General features: G+C 53.7%; 1 protein-coding gene and 1 long non-coding RNA gene across 3 annotated transcripts; one reads left to right on the top strand and one right to left on the bottom strand.

Annotated features, from left to right (window-relative positions):
• Positions 1-214: 214 nt before the first annotated feature.
• Positions 215-5,605, bottom strand: SOX9 (SRY-box transcription factor 9). The gene is made up of 3 exons (XM_025279387.3): positions 4,802-5,605; positions 3,594-3,847; positions 215-2,984 (listed from the first exon to the last, which is right to left on the bottom strand). The coding sequence occupies exons 1-3, from the start codon at positions 5,230-5,232 to the stop codon at positions 2,092-2,094; spliced, it is 1,578 nt and encodes a 525-aa protein (XP_025135172.2). The 5' UTR covers positions 5,233-5,605; the 3' UTR covers positions 215-2,091.
• A 66-nt stretch (positions 5,606-5,671) lies between these two features.
• On the top strand, positions 5,672-11,244 carry LOC123332494. Of its 2 annotated transcripts, none has more exons than XR_006549264.1 (2): positions 5,672-5,837; positions 10,577-11,244. It is a non-coding gene; the product is annotated as an uncharacterized LOC123332494 (long non-coding RNA). The 2 variants fall into 2 exon arrangements; XR_006549265.1 differs by having other exon boundaries at positions 5,797-5,837; positions 10,574-11,244.
• Positions 11,245-19,707: the final 8,463 nt, after the last annotated feature.

Below are 19,707 nucleotides of genomic sequence, written 5' to 3'. Positions count from 1 at the left end.
CTTTTTAATGCAATGTATATTTATTGTAAACAATAATATACAAAAAAAAAGGAAGGAAGAGAAAAAGGAAAGGTTAAGTTTCACAGAGAAAAACAAAAGGTTTTGGGGGGGGGACAAGGAAAACAAACAAAACACAAACACAAACCAAACCTTACCTAAAGACAAAATATGATTTAAATGCCAGGTTTCTTAAGTTACAGAAATATTTTTTTTAAAAAAGATCTGCTTTTATACAGAAATGGAAAGATGCCATATTATAAGAGTGCCTTAAGATTTTATTCTACTGACTTCTAAAACTGTTAATATATCTTTTTTTAAATAAAAAAAAAAGTTTGCTGTCTTTTTTAAAAAGCAATCCTCAAACTCTCCAGCCACAGAAGTAATTAGGAATTAAGGTTTGTCAGTGGGCTGACCCTCCTCCCCTGTTCCTCTCTCTCCAGGAGACATGCAGGGGAACGCGGATGACACATGCTTGCATTGTTCGTGTCCCAACACACACAGTTTAGACAGCCCGAAGATCTGTGGCAGAAAACACTGCAAATGACTCAGTGATACACTACATCTGCAAACTCTCATGTGTACAAAAAGAGAAACAAGTTTCCAGTTTGTTTTCAACAAAACAACAAAGAGGAAAGGAAAAAAAAAAGACAGACAAAAAAGGCATTTATACAAATCTAGGACAAGGAATCCAAAGAAACTTTTAATAAAAAAAAAAAGATTAAAGAGATAAATTAAAAAAAAACTGGTTACAGTTAAGGACATAATTTAACAACAGATGACCATACCCTTTGAGGACGGCTGCAATAACCTATTTTAAAGAAGGTAAATTCAAAAAATAAAAAAAAAGAGGGAGTTTTTGTTTTCCGTTGTTTTTCGTTAAAACCTCTCCTTACAAAATAAATAATTTTAGCACGTGGAATGTCTTGAAGGTTAACTGCTGGTGTTCAGAGAGGCACAGGTGATGTTAGTGAGAGGACTCTTAGCATCTGTGTTCCACACGGGCCGGGGCAGGCGGCCAGGGGGTAGTGTGCTGGGGTACTTATTGGCTGCTGAAGCATTCCCCAGACAGATTTCGTCTCCTTTGCTTGCCTTCTGCTGCTTAAGATTGTGGCGAACAAGCAAATAAAGGAAGAAATGCACTAAAAGAGGGGGCAAAGATTTTCCAGCAGCATGGTTTTAAGGCTTTAAGGTGGCTTTTTTTTTCTTGTTTAAAAAACATATATATGATAAAGCTTACCAGATGCTCACGCAATAGTCTCTAGACTATTGTTTACTTCTGTCTTTGCAAAATAAGGCCTTGATTTTTCTTTCTAAGGCAACTTCTCCTTGAATTGGAAAGCCTGAGGAGTTAAGCAAAGCTCACCCCCCCAAACTGCCCAGTAACACAAATCTGCGGCTTTTGCAGGTTAATATAACACATATACTTTTTTTTTTCTTTTTCATTCATTTGTTTGTAAGAGAAAGCAAATCTGTACAAAAATACTCTGGCTGCAAGAAAAGCTAGGGCACGCTGTTCAAACTAAAGTAGTTTTTAGCTGTTGGAAAAATAAGAGCATTTAATTCTTTTTATCTAAAAATATGTATAAATCCCCTCAAAATGGTAATGAATCATACACAGTACATACTAAAAAATATTTAAAATAGAGAATATTCCTCACAGAGGACTTTCTTTTTCTTTAATTACTGCTAAAAATAATTACGAAGTCCAAACAGGCAGAGAGAACTGAGCAAATGGGTCACATGAGAGACTCTCCATCGTCCTCCACGCTCGCTTTGAAGGTTTCCAGTCCAGTTTCGGCGTCGGTTCCGCCGGTCCATTCTAGCCAAGAGTGGGCTGGCCACCGGTCTAACGACAAGGCGGTGATGCGTCTGGATAGCTCAACGTTTAGTGTCTTGGGAATCTGCGTCCGAGTCGCCTTCAGCGTTAACGTTGTCTTAAAAAAAAACAAACAAAACAAAACAAAAAAAAAAAAAAACGAGAGAGAGAGAGAAGGAAAAAAAAATGTCCAAAGGGTCGCGCGTTTGTTTCTTGGGTTCTTTCTGCGATCATCACGGCCAGCATCGTGGGCCCCCGCCCCGTGCGAGCTCTTCTCAGGGTCTGGTGAGCTGTGTGTAGACCGGCTGTTCCCAGTGCTGCGGGCTGTGGGTCTGGGGGATGGAGGGCACCCCCGAGGTGTCGGCGATGGGCGTGTACATGGGCCGCTGCGCCGGGCTCATGTAGCTGAAGGTGGAGTAGAGGCCGGAGCCCTGGCCCGCCGCGTGGCTGTAGTAGGCGCCCGAGTTCTGGGGGTCGTTGTAGTCGTACTGCGCGCGCGTGATGGGCGGGTAGGAGGGGCCGTAGTGCGGGAGGCTGAAGGGGCTGTAGGCGATCTGCTGCGGCGAGTGCTGCTGCGGCTCGCTGTAGTGGCTCGGGCTCAGCTGCTCCGTCTTGATGTGCGTTCGCTGCGCGGGGCCCGGCTCGCTGCCCAGCGCGCCCAGCGCGTGCGCCGGCGGCGGCGGCGGCGGCTGCTGCTGCTGCGGGGGCGCCTGCGGCGGGGCGGGCTGCGGCTGGGCGGGCTGCGGCGCCGGCGGCGGCTGCGGGGGCGCCTGCGGCGGGGCCGGCTGCGGCGGGGGCGGCGGCGGCTGCTGCGGGGGCGGCGGCGGCGGCGCCTGCTGCTTGGACATCCACACGTGGCCCGCGCCCGCCGGGCTGGCCGCCGTGCTGCTCACGCCGTAGCTGCCCGTGTAGGTGACCTGGCCGTGCGTGGCCGGCACCCCCGGGTGCCCGTTGGGCGGCAGGTACTGGTCGAACTCGTGGACGTCGAAGGTCTCCATGTTGGAGATGACGTCGCTGCTCAGCTCGCCGATGTCCACGTCGCGGAAGTCGATGGGGGGCTGCCGACCCCCCTCTGGCAGGGGGCGCCCCTCGCGCTTCAGGTCGGCCTTGCCCGGCTGCACGTCGGTTTTGGGGGTGGTGGGGGGCGTCGGCGGACCCTGGGATTGCCCTGCGGGGCGGTGAAAGAAGGAGAAGCACAGGGCCATCAACCAAGGCTCCGCGGAGGCTCGGGTCCCGGGGAGGCTGGGGTGGGGGGGGGCGGGGAGGTGAAGCTCCGGTCTCGGGGCGGGGGGTGGGGGGGGGGCGGCGCACCTACTCACCCTCCCTCCCTGCATCCGCAAGGTAGGCGCGCTGCGCCCGAGATAAGGCGTCGAATGATTAACCCGGGGGTACACACTCGGCAGCCCCCTTTTATCAGGAGAGGGTCCGAGGCCCCGGAGGGTCCGGAAGACCACGTTGCTACTGGTAGAAAAGCCCTGTGTGTGCTTTTGGGGCGGGGGACCAAAGGGAAAAAGGGGAGAAGCCCGGTAAAGTTGTAAAAGGCATTTTGCCTTGCAATAAAGATTAATCTGTTAGGATGCAAGGATTAGGGGTGTGTTGTGCGTGTCCAGGGACTTCGTGGGGCCCTGGGGTCCTGGGCAGGGAGGCGAGAACTGGGCAAATGGGCGCAGGGCTTAGTTTGTCTCCCTCCCCGGGGAGCGCCTGGTCCCTAAACAGAGCCTCCCGGGTGTCTGGGGGCCGGGGGGAGGGTGCCGCGTGGGGGCGGGGGGAGGCTCACCCGAGTGCTCGCCAGGGGAGTGCACCTCGCTCATGCCGGAGGAGGAGTGCGGCGAGTCGGCTTGCAGCGCCTTGAAGATGGCGTTGGGCGAGATGTGCGTCTGCTCCGGGGCCTCCTCGGCCTCGGCCTGGCCGTTCTTCACCGACTTCCTCCGGCGCGGCTGGTACTTGTAGTCCGGGTGGTCCTTCTTGTGCTGCACGCGCAGCCGCTCCGCCTCCTCCACGAACGGCCGCTTCTCGCTCTCGTTCAGCAGTCTGGGGGCGGCGCGGGAAGAAAGAGAGAGGAGCTGAGCTAGCAGGTCGGTGAGACCCGGAGGCGACCCCCACCCCGCGGCATCCTCGAACACTGACCCTCGCCTCCCTCCCGCCTCCCTGCCTGCCAGACGCGACTGCAGCTCACCGCTTTTCTTTGAAAAACAAGAACCGCAAAACTTCGTCCTCCTGGTGCGACCTGAGCGTCCCTCCCCGCCCCGCCCTCTCCCCTTCTCTTCTATTTTGGAAACCCTGCGGATGAAAATAGCTCCCGCTCTCCCGGCCTTTGCTACTGGATTTATACTTCCGTCCGCAACACCCTCTGAACATTTTCTAAAAAACCACTTAATCTGTAAGGAGCTGCTCCTGCCGACCCCCCCCCCCCCCCCCCCCCGGCACCAACGCCGCCCGCTAACACACACACACGGCACCCACCTATTTGCAGCAGCTTCCAACCGCCACCCCCCAAGTGCGCTTCCTGCCCAGGGACCCTCGGGCCTTGGTTTGCACCCCCACCCCGCATCCCATCCCGGTGGGCGAAGGGAGAGCGCAGGTCGAGGGAGGGGGCGGCACACTTCCATTGCCACCGCGGCCCCCACTTGGGGTTGACCTTCACAGCCGGGGGCGGGAGATGAGGCTGGCAGCCGGGTCCCACCGCGTCCCCTGCAAGTGTCCTCCCCTCCTCTGCGACGTGCCCCCCCATCCTCCCCGCCCCACCTACCCCTCCCCCCTTTCCCCAAGAGCAGTCCAAGAACTCGGTCAAACTCTCAGCCAAGTGACACCTCGTCCCCGCACCCCGCTCCGCCAACCCTCCCCGCCCCCCCCCCGTGCACCCCGCCCCGAGCCTGCAGGGGGACCAGCGACCCCCTCCCGCGGAGAGGCGGGGCGCGGACAGACCGTCGGGGCCAGCGCCCCCCGCCGCCGCAGAGCCCACCCCGCCGCTCCCGCCCGCCCTACCTCCAGAGCTTGCCCAGAGTCTTGCTGAGCTCGGCGTTGTGCAGGTGCGGGTACTGGTCGGCCAGCTTCCTGCGCGCCGCCTGCGCCCACACCATGAAGGCGTTCATGGGCCGCTTGACGTGCGGCTTGTTCTTGCTCGAGCCGTTGACGCGCACCGGCATGGGCACCAGCGTCCAGTCGTAGCCCTTGAGCACCTGGCTGACGGCCTCGCGGATGCACACGGGGAACTTGTCCTCCTCGCTCTCCTTCTTCAGGTCCGGCTCGCCCTTGGGGAACGTGTTCTCCTGGGGCCGCGTGTTCTCGGTGTCGGAGCCGGAGCCCGAAGGACAGGGCGAGCCCGCCGAGTCCTCGGACATGGTGGGGCTGGGGGCGGCGGACAGGCCCTTCTCCTGCTCGTCGGTCATCTTCATGAAGGGGTCCAGGAGATTCATACGCAGGCCCGGGGCAGGGGGCGGGTGGCCGGGAAAGGCGAGAAGCCGCGGCGGCTCGGGCACTCGAGGCGCGGGCTCCTCTCCCCTCGGCGGCCCGGGCGCGGGGCGAGCAGCTCCCGGGGAGCCTGGCGCGTCACTCGGCCGCAGGAGCGAGGGTTTAGGAAGGCGCGCGGGGGCCAGCCCGCAGCTGCCCGCTCCAAGTAGGGGAAGGCGAACTGGAGAGGAGGAGGAGGGGAAGAGAGAGCAGAAAGCGGGGGCGATCGCACCCCTTCTCTCCTCCCTCCTGCAAAGAAAAGTTCCTGGAGTGAAACTGGCAAGTCTCGGCGCCACTGAAGTTCCAGGTCAGTTTCAATCTCCGCTCTGCGCTCTCCAACTCCCAGTCCAGCGGCTCTTTAATAAATACAAGGGCCAATCACAGCGCGGCATTTGAGGGGTTGGCAGGCAGCTGATTGGGCCCGATTTGGGGGGGGGGGGGGAAGGACTGTGGCGCTGGGCAGGGTGACGAGAGGAGAGGGGAGGAGCGGGGAGGCGATCGCAGCCTCTGGTCCCGCGGGGGGTTGGGGGGGTGCACCGGGGAAGGCGGGGGACCCGGGACTTCCAAGTGTGTAAGTTTGCCGTCCTCTCTTAATATCAAAATTCGGTGCTGTCTCTGCGCGAAACTTTGCGTGTGTGTGTGTGTGTGTGTGTGTGTGTGTGTGTGTGGACTAAGATTTGTCCCCACCCACAAGCATTTCTGTTCAGTTTTCTCCGCGGTCCCGGGGACTTAACTGGGTTTGCAGTATTCGAAAAGCTGTCGCTCCTTCCTTAAATCCTAGCCCAGTTTCCGCTCCTGGAGCCTGCCTCCTCCAAAAGTGCTTAGAAATTGTCTTTTGAAGCAAATGTTTTGGTGACTCAACGTCCGCCGTTCCTCTGTAATAATCCGTATAAATAGATGAACATGCTCTGGTTCGCCGGAGCCCGTGCGGCTGGTCGGGACTCGGCTGCGCTCGGTGCAAAGAGAATCAATGAAAACCACAGCGAAGTGCCCCGCGCGCGCCGGCGGCCGCAGAGACGCCGGAGCCCCGCGCACTCGCGGGAGCCGGCCTGCGCTTCTCCGACCTTGAACTCTGACTTAGTTCTTCTCCAGCCCCCCGCTCCCCCCAGTCCGCACCCCGCCGCGCGCCTCAGCGACAGGGAGACCATCCCGAGGTTCTGCCCTTCACCTCTGGCCGAATCAGAACTTGAGCAGGGTTACCCCTGGAGAGAGTTCGCTTACTGCTCTGGCTTTCAGAAACCGAACTTGGCGAACGGGGCTGTGCTGGGCCTGGAGGCCGAGGCCCGTCACTGGGTTTGAAAAAGCCAAAACAAATGGGTACCACCGCAGACAAAACACTCCATTTTGGTGGAGTCGTGCTTCTTGCCTGCTTTCACCTTCCCTGCCACCCCTACAAAAACACCTGGAGCGCTGAAGCGCCTGCGGTCCTGACTTTAGTCCTATCCTCTCTGACTTGCAGACATTCGGAAGTTCTGGCCAGGGGTGTGGGGGTGTTGCTGATGTATTTCAAGTGTGATTTGAGCGCAACTTTTGTGTTTACACGAACTGCTTAGTTGGCTCTGTGTTTTGAGAGGGAAGAAAAATCTTAGCCGCCTGCGGGTTCCGTGTGTTGAGAATTACAAATAAACGCACAACGGCGGAAAACTCACTTTTAAATACCTCGCCCCTTCCCCTTCTGGCTTTCACCAGTGTTCGGCTCCGAATTAAATTATTGTCACGGTGAATCATCCCTCTTCAGAGCAAAGGCTTCTCATTTCTAATTTGCAAGCTGCGGACATTAGTGCAAGATTTCAAAGAATGTTTTCCTTGGAGAATTTTTTTTCTCTGACATTTTCATTTCTTCTGAAGAGGTGGACATTTGCTACAGGAAATGGAACTCTTCAGAAGATAGCCAGTTACAAAGCTGTGAAACACTATTTACTTTTTTAAACGAATGTAACGTACAAGTGGATGTGTCTGGTACTCTATAGCTTGTTTACCCGTTTAAGAGACAGGGTACAACAGCCTTGTATTCCTGGCCGCGTGAATACGCTGGGAAAGTATAAGAACAACTCCGTCCTTTCTTAGGAGAAAAAGCCCCGCTTAGTAGGGACTGATATCTGTGTCCTAGGGAGGGGGCAGTTGTTAGTACAATTCGAAAGACACCTGACCCAAGAGGGGACTCAGAGACTAGAACTTCGGGCAGACGCTTTAGCCCGGCCATCTGTATTTAGTTGCATTTTATTGTAATTCCCATGTTTACTGGCATGAAGGCAATGAAGACGACTGTGACTTTTTTTTTTTTTGGTAATATTTCACTAAATATTTGTCAAGATAAATACGTACATTTAAAAATATATTTTAACGTGGTAATGTAATAGGAGCTATGTAATGCATAGAATTTAAAATTGTAAGCTACAGATCTGTATCTCCTTTCTGTTTGTTCCATACCAATATTTTTGTATCTTTTTGAAAACTTAGGATAAACAATCAGTTGACTTTAAAAACGAGCTGCAATTTTTAGCTGCATCCAGAGAGGGCGCCAAAAGCCCAGAAACTGTCTTAACTCTCAGAAACTGCAGGAAAACTTAGAAGGTGGTGGTAGGGGGTGATGTGTTTCACTCAGTCAAGGCTGCCCCGCTGCAGAGATTTCTCTCTGCAGAAATTCCTATCCGATATGTCCTCCCATGCAGGTCCACCTCTGGGCAGCCCAGCGAGGGGAATTGGGAGATGTGTCGTCTGTAGGGAAGGGGTGGGGGTAGCGTTTGAGATGCCTCAAGTTTCTGTTCTGCCCAGAAGGGGAACACAGACCGCAAGGACCCCCAGCTCCAAGGTGCCAAGCGTCTCGGAGTGCCAGGACCAGGCCGATTCTGGCGCGTGGGCATCGTGGATCAGTCAGTGGGGGCGGCGGTTTTGCCTCTCTGCAGGCGGCTCCAGTGGGTACCAACCCCCCGCCCCCACCCGCCTCCATGCGCGGACTCGGTTCGCTCGGGGGTGTGACTCTCCCCGAGTTGCAGGTTGACCTCCCTGAGCTGCCCAAGGAAGAAGGCTTGCAGCCCCAGATCAGAGCACTTGAGTCAGAGGGAACCCGAGGGAAAGAAACCCGTTCACAATATTCCGGTTGCAGATGGGGAAACTGAGGCTGTCGACCCAGTTTGAGCTAGAGCGTTCTGCCCGGAGCTGAACAGTCTGGGGCGGGGTGGGGTGGGGGTTGCTGAAGGAGACCAGGGTCGCGCAGACCGAGCAGAGGGGCGAGCGCTGGGCCGCACTGCCCCAATACAAGGTGCGCATTCGAGTCCCGCCCGCGAGGGAGGCAACGCCGCGAGCTCTGCGGCCTGGAGCCTAGGCTCCCGGTGCGAGCGTAACCCTCGGGGAACCGAGATCTGGGATACGCCCCACCTCCTGCTCTCTCGGTCCGGGGCCGGCGCCGGGCTCAATTTCCCCAACTCGGGCGGCCGGTCCCCCTCCGCGTCATCGCGGGAGCCAGGCAGGAGCCCAGCGTAGCTGGCGCGGAGCGAGTTCCGCGCGCCTGGGGCTGCTGGGCCCCTCAGTCTCCGGTGGGGGTGGGCCGTGTGGGCGGAGGGGGCTCCCTTTTGACTGCAGGGTAAGGGGGTGGGGGGGAACTAAGGACCGCGACCTCCCTCTCTAAAATTCCTTGGCCAAAGTGAGGACTGTGTCCAAACCGTTTTCTGCAGGCAGGCAGGTCCTAGGGGGGAAAAAAACACCTAACTGGTGGGGATGCGAGCGGCAGCGTCTCCCGCGTCTCTCGGCCCCGGGCAGTGTTTTCTGTAGAAGGGCCGTGGACGAGGGATGCCCCTGCTCTCCGCGAACATCCCTGGCCGGGTTTCCTTGAGGTTAAAGAGCCCAGCCCCTGGCGGGACCCTCAGGCCCTGGCGCCCTCCCTGAGCGGCCTGCGGATCCTCGTTTTTAGCACCGTTTTACCGGGGCCCGAGCCGGCCTGCCCGTCTCCCCAGTTCGCCTGGGACTCCAGTTCTCTTTGCAAAGGAGCCGCAGGTAAGCTTGTCTCAGGACAAGCGCCGGTCTGCGCGGCTACAGCAGAAGGGGAAAGGGAAGTCCCAGGCTGCTTCGTCGGGGCGCAGTGAATATCTGTGGACCGGCCAGAGAAAGTGACCTTTGCACCTCGCAGGCCTCCAGACCTCCCGGCAGCACGTCCCCAAAACGCCCTCGCCTGTGTGTTTGTCCCTGTACGTTTCTCCCCAAACGGGCGCCCTGCTCGGGGAGGTGATCCGATCTGTGTCGCCCAAGATTGGAGCATCCCGGCACCGCTAAAACTGCAGGCCGAGAGGGGGCATTTCAGTTTTCTCCCCCCCCCCCCCGTTTTCGCAGAGAAAGCGGGGTGCGGTGAACGGGAAGTGTCTCAGGAAGGAGGCAGGAACCCGTCCCCCTGCTCCGGTTGACGCGGCCCGCCCTGGGGGCAGCGGAGGCTGCAAACCCTCTCGGCGCCCCGGGGGCGCGGGGATCTAGCCAAGGCGAGAGAGACTGGGCGAGCTGGCTAGTCCGGGACTGGCTGAGAGTCCGAGGTGGAGAGGAGGGGAGAGCTGGCAGTGGGGACGTCCCGGCCGTGGCCCCAGAGGGACTTTGCTTCCAAAGGGAGTGTGCTGGCTCGCTGTCTTTTTTTAACCTTCCTTTTTCGAAAATATCTGTTTTTAGTCAAGGTACCAGGGAGACGGGCATCGTGTGGATTCCCTCCGGGCTTCTCTAGGATGGCCCGCAGGGAACTTCCTAGGACTGTGTGTGTGTGTGTGTGTGTGTGTGTGTTTGTCCCTCCATAATTTCCCTCTAAAAAAAAATCTCTGGGGCATTTTCAGCTGAAAGTGCTTTTGCCTTGCTGATTTAAAAATACAAATAAAACCAGCGCTGGACACAGCGGTGCCTCCTTTGCCCTGGACTCCGCAGGGGTCAGGGCGCTCACTTCTCCTCAAGTGTTTTCCCTGTAGGGCACAGAGTCCCACCTGCCTCCCCTGGGGTCCCCTTTCAGTTTAGGGTGTCTTTAGTTCCGGGGAGAGAACTAACAGAAAAGAGCTGAGATTCTCAGGAGTTTTGAACAGTTTCCCAAGGGGACCTGGAGCTCTAGAATGAGGACTGCATCTCACTCTGCAGGGCCTCTACCCAGCTGCTGCCTCCGAGATGTCCTCGTAGCTGGGACATCAGATTATTTCTGATCTGCATGAATGGGGCAGGGGGAGGGGCTGTCTCCATCCAACCTAGAAAAAAAGCGAAATGGTATTATTACACAATTCCAAAGGTGACTGCCAGAATTTAAGACAAGTAATCTTGTGTCTTTCTCGCTATCCTTTTCTATCTCAGCAGGACCGGATGCCTGGGGCACGTTGCATTGTCCTGGTTTCTGGAACCTGTAGGTTCGAGGGGCCAAGGCTTCCTGCAATGCGATGCTGATGCTGAGTGGCCTGAGCCGGGCTCCTGGGCAGACGATCAAGCTGGGTCACCAGCCCTCTGGTCTAGCTCAGGCAGCTGCCAGAGTGCCTTCCACCCTAGGGCCCTGGGAAGGCCAAAGCCATGAAGTCAGTCCCCAACTTTCCGGTTATCCTGGAGTGACATCTCAACGCTGGCGGTTCTCAGTGCTGTGACGTCGCAGAAAAATTCACAGGGTGGGCGGACCAAGAGCCCCCTGCTTAAACAGCCCCGGGGCGTCATCAAGTGGGGGCCACAGGGAACCCGGAGATGCACTGGGCTTCCTGCCCTGTCATTGTTTATGTCAGATTAATTTCTTGGTGCGCAGGCTGTCTGCAAGCAGACAGAGGAGGCCGGCAGCATTATGACCGCATTGCCTCTGGGGGTTTGGGTTCAAGGGAGAGACAAGGGCTGTCTCTCTGTCCTCTCTTTCCCAGCTTCCAATAGGTAGATGAGGCGTTTTGAGAAAACAGTTTCATTCTTTTCCACCCCTACTTCTCTCTACGACAATTTTCTCCCAAGGCCCTTTCACTGGTGTAAAAGGAGTAAATAAACTCTTAAACCCACCCCCCCCCACTTTTTTTTTTTTTAATGAATGTGAAATTTGATCTGCCTTAGATGAGAGGAACGGGTTTTCTTTTTGTTTTTGTTGTTTTCTTTCTTTCTTTCTTTCTTTTTTTTTTTTGTGGCCCCTCCTTTACATTATTGAGACCCAGACACATCTCACGGTGTCAGTGACGCTGTGTTTAGGACAACACGTGTTTACAGATAATGGGCGAGTGCAGGTGTTTCTGCCACAGTGAGTCCTCGAGCTAGAACCTGCCGCTCCCCCAAATTCCAGGTTGGAGGAAACGTAAGAGAAGGCCGACAGCCTGGACAAGGCAGGAGCGGTTGCAGAAACTAGTTTGCTCCTGGTCCCCCTAAAGCTCACAAAGCTGTCAGCTTCGTTGGGCAGAAGAGGGCTGTCTTTTTAGCCGCATCCCCCTTCACATCTGCATGCAAGGCAGCAACACACAGCAGTTTCCCGGATAACTTAGGGGCAGGCTCGCTAGAGATGCGAACATCCAGTCACTCACTTTTCTTCAAAAGGGACCAGTAGACTCAGAGAGCCCTACGTGGAGGGGCCTTTTCCTTAAGGGCTCACTTTCTGGGAGTGAAGGAGGCATCCCACACTTGGCAGGTTGTCTTCAGGAGCTAGAAGAAAAGTGGAGTCTGATGGCGGGAAGATTCTGGCTCCTGGAGGAGAGGGAGGCAGGGCGGGTGGTCCTGGCTCAGATGCTCTATGCTGGCATTCACGCCCCTGCCTCCAGGATCTGCTCTCCTGCCCAGTCTTGCTGCCCCCAGAGGCTTGGCCTGTGAGGAAGCCCCAAACCCAGCTTTTGTCTGAACCTCAGCCGTACTAATGGAGAAGGAAATGGCAACCCACTTCAGTGTTCTCGCCTGGAGAATCCCATGGACAGAGGAACCTGGTGGGCTACAGTCCATGGGAGTCGCACAGAGTCAGATACAACTGAAGCGACTTCCCACGCACGCGCCCGCACAGCTGTGCTAAACGCGTAAGGGGTCCTGGGCAGCTGACCGGGTGCTGGTCGTTCCACATGTGGCTGAGGTGTGGGTGACTCTGGGAGGCTGTGCAGGAGCAAGGCCCACAGGCCTGAGTGTTGTCTCCAGGCCTCCGGCAGGTGGGGCGCAGTTCTGGGGCCAGGACACACAGCACGGTGGGGACAGCCTGTCCCCTCCGTCACCCTCCCTTCCCTGTCCTCCCGCCTGTCGTCTCAGTCCCAGCTGGCCCACCTTTAATCATCCTCAGCTCCCCTCATCAATCAGTTCGGCGGACGTGGCTTGAAGTTCCTACTATGTGCCTGAACGTCCAAAAGGGACAAGACTGAGACCCTGGCTGTTACCGTCTGCTTGATCTGGCATTCATCAGCCTCTGAATTCTGCCTGTTCTCTGCTGCTTTGCCCTCTGAGTTCGCTACCTTCTGAGACCTTCCCTCTCAGCCTCTGCCCTGGATTCCCTTCTTCTTGTCCTGAAAGAGCAGAGGGAACTGAGTCCCCTCCTTGCTGCTCCATCCATGTGCCGAGGGGAAGACAAGGGAGAAGGGAGAAGTGTCCCGAGCTCCCGGCTCAAAGTCAGACCCGCGTTGCTCTCTCTCCTCTTCCCACAGAGCCCACCTCCGGCTCCTGTCCCCACTGATGCTGTGCTATTCTGCGCCTGGGCTACTCCCCCCTGCCACTTTCTTGGTCCAAGCCCAGAAATGCCTTGTAGTGTGTGGTACGCTTCACTCCCTCTTTGGGGGACATCTGCCAGCCAGCACAGTGGTGATGACAATTTCCAGATGATTTTCCAGGAGCAGAGAAATCTTCTGGGGGAGGAGAGAGTGGCATGGGCCAAACGCTGAGTGGGCTGAACGTTGTGGTTCCGGAGAGGCCCAGGGAGGTGGAGTTCAGTGAGGCTCCAAGTTTTCTTTTTCCCCTTTAGATTCTGCCTAAAGCAAAAGTCACTAATTGCTTTCTATTTTCCTGGCACCAAGGAGGCTCTCTTGATTCTGACTCCCCTCCAGGAACTGAGGTCTGGGGAAAGCGGGGTTTCAGAGCAATATGTGCGGGGGGTGGGATTTGCCTCTAAGCTCATTCCCTCAGCTCTGCGAGGCCTGAGAACTGCTACAGCCAAGTCTTAGGCTGGTATCAGTCAAGAGGACTGGACGGGTTAGGCAGAGCATGACACAAACCGTCACCTGCATCTCCCTTTTTTCTCAGGCTGCCCCGGCCCATTCCTGCAAAGGGCACTTTGATTTTCAGTCAAACAAACCAGGAAGTGATGGTGAGGTTGCTTTTGAGGCTTAAGAATGGGTTCAGAGGAAAGACTAGGTTCTCTCTCTTTTTTAAAAAAGTTTTTTTTTTTTTTTTTTAATGTTGACCATTTGTAAAGTCTTGATTGAATTTGTTACAGTATTGCTTCTGTGTTTTTTTTTTTTTTTTTTTATGTTTTGTTTTGGTTTTTTAACTGGCTGCAAAGCGTGTGGGATCTGGGGCCTCCCAGGTGGGTGCACTTGGTAAAGAGTCTGCCTGCCAAGGCAGGAGATGCAAGAGTCTCGGGTTCGATTCCTAGGTCGGGAAGGTTCCCTGGAGGAGGAAATGGCAACCCACTCCAGTATTCTTGCCTGGAAGATTCTGTGGACAGAGGAGCCTGGAGGGCTACAGTCAGTGGAGTTGCAAAGAGTCGGACGTGACTGAGCACACACATGTGGGATCTTAGTTCCCCAACCAGGGAGCGAACTCACACCCACTGCCCTGGAAGGTGAAGTCTCAACCACTGGCCTTCCAGCCAAGTCCCTAGATTCTCTTCTGATTCAAAAAGATTCCAAGCAATGCTTCCTAGGAATTTCCTTAGAAAGAATTGTTCGTGTGTCTTCACTTGCTGATTCTTGAGAGTGGTCCTGACTCCTCAAGTCTTGTTCTCGTTGTTTGGCTGTTTCTCAGTGACTCGTGTGTTGAACTGCCCCAGCCTTCCTGGGTTTACGTGTTGGCTTACTCCTCATCTTCATGAGTGTCTTTTCTCAGGGACAGGGGAGCCTTCCTCCCAGCCCTTTCTGGCAGCGTGCCTCTCCCGTTTCAGGGAAAGGTATCTCTCTCAGATGAAAGCTGCCCTCATCCACTGCTGTCTTGGGGAAAATGTGAGCCTTATTCAGAATGGAGTGAATGACTGTATGCTTGGTATATTCTCAGTCTCAGAGGTAGCCAGACTTTAGTAGGTGATAGAGATCCAGGCTACACACTAACCGCCGGTGAAGACTTGATGTCTTCCCAGGAATGGATATTTGCTCTTATCTCTGTTTTAATAATATCTTGGTCTTGTCTCTTGGTGTTCTCATTTGTCCTTTGTGTGGATATGCGAACCATTAACTATGATCTCCTTGAGGACAAGTACAGAATGTTATCCTTTTTGAATCTTCAGTCTGTATGCCACAAAGACTCTGCTGAGTAAACCTTCATTTAAAGAATGAGGGCAAAATTTAGCCACAGCAATGAATGTCTAATGGTAGATTCCAGCGGGGGCCATGGCAGGACACCTTGGCTGTTTGGATGAGATATCTTTATGTGTGTCAAAACATGTCCCCTAGACGTCTGTCTGTGTCACTTTCGAGGAAGTCTGTTCTTGTTCTGGAATCCTCTCTTGAATTTCCTACCCTCTGACTTCTTTCTCATAGGAAAGGGTTTTGGAGACATGCCTTTGGAGAATTTTTGGAGTGATGGATGTAAAACTTTTAGATTGCAATCTTTATACATTTCAAGCCTGGATTTACAGGTTCTGAGAAAACAATCAAACCACGAACTGAAATCATTATTAACAGATCAGAAGCCTCTAACCCCCCTGGACCCTGCTACCCAAATATACAAGGATAATAAATATTTTTCTCTTTCTGGTTTTCTTGCTTGCTTTTCTAAGCACAAGGCACAGCCTTTTCACGGATGAGCCTCGGTGTGGCTGCCTCTTGAATGAACAGTGGGCTGGGTTGGGCGAGGGGGTTGTTCAGAGCAGAGCAGAGCAGACAATTCCAACCTGGCTTTCCTCTGTGGGTCTTCTAAGAAAGGCATTTTCTTTCCTCTGCAAACGGTGCTGCTGTTTGTTTGGAGAAGGAGAGCTGGGTCTGGAATTAGGGGTGTCATGTGGGTTGCACGTGTGGCTGGAGCTACCTGAAATCTGTAAGCTAATCACTCCCATACGCCCGGGGGACTGCAGTCCCCAGAGCACCAGCAGCACAAACCCTTCCCCTACTTCTCTTTGGGGGGGGGGGTTGGATTTAAAGGGCAAGAGAGAATGCAAGTGTGCATACATAGACGTACGGTGTCTAAGAACTTGAGTTTCTCTTGCAGTGATATTTGGACCCAACATCCTACTTTCTGCCCAAACAAAGGCACTTGAAAAACAGAATCTCCCATCTCCACCTTTGCCCCTAATTTCAAACTGTGATTTCTCTGGAGGAAGAAGGAGAGATAGAGGACAAGGAGCAACAGGAGGAGGCGAGAAACCTGAGCTTTGGGGAAACGTAGGCCCTGGCTCCTGGGTGGGGTGGGTGGAGTTAATTCCAGCAGGTATTTATTTAGTTAGTAAATGTCAAGGTGCCACAGCTTTTTGCTTCCCCGGGTGAAACTTATTGCTAGGTGGGCAGGGCGATGCAGTCAAGGGTCAGCGGATGGACACTCTCTTCCAGCCAGTGGGAGGCCACCCCGTGTAGGAAATATGGGGACCCCAATGGGGGCAGGCCAAGTGTGTTTGGGGCCTGTATAGTCCCTGCTCAGTCCATGACAAGTATCCACTTCCATCCTCACTGGGATTTCTTTCACTCTGCACCCCCAAACCAGCAACTCTGTGGACTCACCTAGCCCAGCTTCGCAGGTTCCTCCAGAAGCCCATTCACACACGAGGAATCACTAACTGTGTACAGGAATCCTGGGGGTACACGCCTTACCCTCTCTGTCTCTGTTTCTCCCAGGTGTACACACACGTACACACACACACACACACACGCACGCATTATTCTGAAGCAAATGGTCTTGTGCCTTCTCAACTATTACGGAAAAATAACTTCATCACTAATGAATATTCTTTGCCACTGCTTCCTGCTTCTGCTTTTGAAGTGCCCCTTAAATCCACTCATCAGCTCTATTCCCTGGACATCTCTGGGAGGCTGGGAGGGGGAGAAATTACCCTCTCTGCTTTTTCACGGGCAGAAACAGAAGCCCCACAAAAAGCCTGTGCCTTGCTCAAGGCCGCATGGTTAATGGGAGAGGCAGATCGCTGGATCCCGCATTGCCAGCTCCCCGTGTGCCTCCCCGGCATGCCGGGCACACGCAGAACCCCACACACTGCTGTCTCCACGGAACTGTAGCTCCAAGGCCAGCAGGCAGGCTGGCCCAGGCGGCCCGCTCCCCCACGCTCTCACTGTTCTCTGGGAGCTCTCCCAGGGCCCTGGCTCTCTTCTTGGGTCACGTGAAGAACTGGGCGTCCACTCTTTTGGGAAGCATGTCTCTGCTCTTATCTTCTCCCTTGTCCCCTAATCAGAGTTTGGCAGCCTTTGTCTCCAAGGAGCAGAGGACACAGTGTGACTTGAGCCAGGCACCTCTGATGTGCCTTTCCTCCTCTTTGTCTCCTTTGCATGAGAACATCTCTGGGTTGGCAGAAGCGGTGCCTTGGCTGACTTTATTTCACAGCCGTCCTTTTTACTCTGATGTGTGTTGGGGTTTCTTTCTTCTCTGGGTTGGGTGGCGGCCGTTTTACACCTTGATTCAGGCTTGTCCAGGTTTTCAAAATCATTTTATTCCACTGAGCAGATGCGGGGGTCACCATCCCTCTCATCCTAGAACAGTCCTCATCGTTCTGGAGGAGCAGGACCCATGTCATTGTCCTGTCCCCTTTCTTTTCATTTTGCTCCATTGGGTCATTTTTTTTTTTTTTGGCCATATGGCATGTAGACTCTTAGTTCTACTACCGAGGCTCAAACCTATGTCTCCTGCAGCGGAAACAGGGAGTCCTGAACACTGGATCGCCAGGGAGTTGCCTCCATTAGGTCATTTATTAATAAGAGATGTTACAGAGCCCTTCACCATGTGCTTGGCAATCTGTTAAGGGCAGATTGGATAAATCACCCATATCGCCCCAAGAAAACCTTTGTCGGTGTTTCTTCCTTCTCCCATTTAATAGGTGAGAAAGCTGAGGCTGAGAGTTAATTCACTTGTCCAGACTTTTACAGCTCTAAGGGTCAAGTGGTAAAAACCCACAGAAACAGCAACAGTAAAACAAGAAAAAACGAAACAAAACAAAACACCAACCCTGGGATGCTTACTATGTAAAAACCATTTATGGTGACTTCCCTGGTAGTCCAGTGGCTGAGACTCTCTGCTCCCAATGCAGGTGGCCTGGGTTCCATCCCTGGTCAGGGAATTGGATCTTACAGCTGAGACTCGATGCAGCCAAAATAAATAATAAAAATAAATAAATTTTCTCAAAAACTCATTTACTGCAAAGACCAGCTGAGCTATACCATCGTCACCTCTGTTCTCCAGTGGGGGACATTGTACCCAGTGTCTTGTTTCTTTTTAGACTTGCCTTATTTCCTTTAGGCTCTGTGTTTGCTAGGCAATCCAGATTTGGGAATGAAGGTTCTGAAGCAAGGCTGTCGGAGGAGGAGAATGGTTTGGAGCAAAAAGGGGCTGCTGGGATTTCTGCTTGTCAGTGTCTTTTCTTGCGTTTTGCATAAAACATGGCCGATTCGATAACCTGCTGGTCTATCTCACTTCCCGCTGTTACTCTCTGTCTGCGGAGAACTCATCTTTTGGGGAGGAATCAAGATTAGAATTCTCTGGTTCAAACTTTGTCTGTATGCAAACACGTTTCATTTGTGCAGCAGACACTGGTGGTTAAGACTCGGTCGTGTACAACCTGTGGGGAAAAGGTTGTGATGCTGGTTTGAGGAAAGAGGAAGCTGATGCTTGCTTTCAGAAGGGTGGGCTGGACAGATGCTTCGGAGACTTGGAGCAGAGATTCCCTGAGCATCTTGTTTTCCTTTCCACTGTCTCTAGCTGGTCTCCTGAGCAGCCAGATTAGAAACCAACTGGGCTCAGCCTTCATTTCTGGCAATTTATCATTGTTGTTCAGTCACTAAGCCGTGTCTGACTCTTTGCGGCCCCATGGACTGCAGCACGACAGGCTCCTCTGTCCTCCACTATCTCCCAGGGTTTGCTCAAATTCGTGTTCATTGACTCGGTGATGCTATCTAACCAATTATAGGCAACTATTTCTGTATAATTGGTTGGGAAAAAATGAGAAGGTGGGGAAAAGTGATTGCACAGGACTGTCTCCAGAGAGGGTACAGAACGGGTGCAGAAGACTTCAAGAGAAGGACAAAGCTCAGTTAGTTTAGTTGCACATTTTTTGCGATGTTTCCTGAGCTCAGATCATTCTCAGGGGAGCCAGGGAATCTAGTGGGGACAAGAACAATGACAAACTCAAATGTTATGACTCCTGTCTCCAGGAGGCATCCAGTATGTCCTAACAGCGACACAAAGCCCTTTAAAAAATCAGTGCATGTTCATTCCAGAAACACTTCCCGAGTGTCTAAAGAGAGGTCTAGCTCAGTGCCACACAGCTTCCCAAATGGACCCACTCAAGGGCAACTTCAAGTCTTCACCCATCGTGGAGGCTGTGCCGATTTCTCAGCTGACGCCCTTGCCTGTCCAGTTTTTCGCAAAGAAATGCCACTTTGGGGACCTGATTTTTTTTTTAAAGTAACACATCTGTGCCACATACTTGGACACTGCCCCATCTGCCTTCCCAGTCTGGGTCGGACACTCGTCAGTCTTTTTCTAAGTCTGTGGCCACGAAGGTTTCCATGGATGGTATAAAGTGCTTTGTGTATTGGAAACTGTGAATCAAAAGGTAGAGGAATCAAAAAAAAAAAAAAAAAAAAAAGAGGAGAGAGAGAAAGAAAGAAAAGCTAACCCTCAAGCTCACCCAAATCCTAAACCTCAGAGTCTTGGAAGAAGGAACCAGTGGTATAAAACATAAAACAGTCCCAGACTGCAAACAGACCGTCAGCAGGGAGCCCTTTCTGAAGAGACCGGAGGTGCTGCCACTGTGGAGGCTTGGCATCTGCACCGAGGCGTGGAGAGCCTTTTTCTAAGTTTCTGAAAGCAAGGCACCTTCTTCCTACCTGCCCCCCAACGCCCCCCACAACACCCTCAAACCCCACTGCCTCCCAGGAGGCTGGTCCTCTTCCCTGGGGTCTCCTGACTGATCCTCCCCCACCAAGATCTGAGGCCAGCCGCCCCTTGGTGGCACTCACCTCTCCTGCCAGCTCTTACCTGGGATGGCAGGAGCCCTCGCTTGCCGATGCCCACCATTGCTGAAAGAAGGTATTGTTATTTTCTCCACACTGTCCAGGTTAGGAACAAAGGCGGACCCTGGATCTTCTTTGAGCAGGAGAGAATGGAATTAGCATTCCTGTAAAATGGCCTGTTATTATAGC

The sequence above is a fragment of the Bubalus bubalis genome, chromosome 3 (genome assembly GCF_019923935.1).
Source record: "Bubalus bubalis isolate 160015118507 breed Murrah chromosome 3, NDDB_SH_1, whole genome shotgun sequence".
Taxonomy (NCBI): domain Eukaryota; kingdom Metazoa; phylum Chordata; class Mammalia; order Artiodactyla; family Bovidae; genus Bubalus; species Bubalus bubalis.
The sequence above is the reverse complement of the archived record's forward strand: the minus strand, read 5'-3'. Positions and strand labels throughout refer to the sequence as shown.

Bases quoted from the DNA above. Each gene is read 5' to 3' on its own strand.
- SOX9 (XM_025279387.3), bottom strand. From the start codon at position 5,232: ATGAATCTCCTGGACCCCTTCATGAAGATGACCGACGAGCAGGAGAAG. The intron at 3,848-4,801 runs GTAGGGCGGGCG...CGCCGCCCCCAG, and splicing joins ACTCTGGGCAAGCTCTGGAG to ACTGCTGAACGAGAGCGAGA. The intron at 2,985-3,593 runs GTGAGCCTCCCC...ACCGCCCCGCAG, and splicing joins CTCCCCTGGCGAGCACTCGG to GGCAATCCCAGGGTCCGCCG.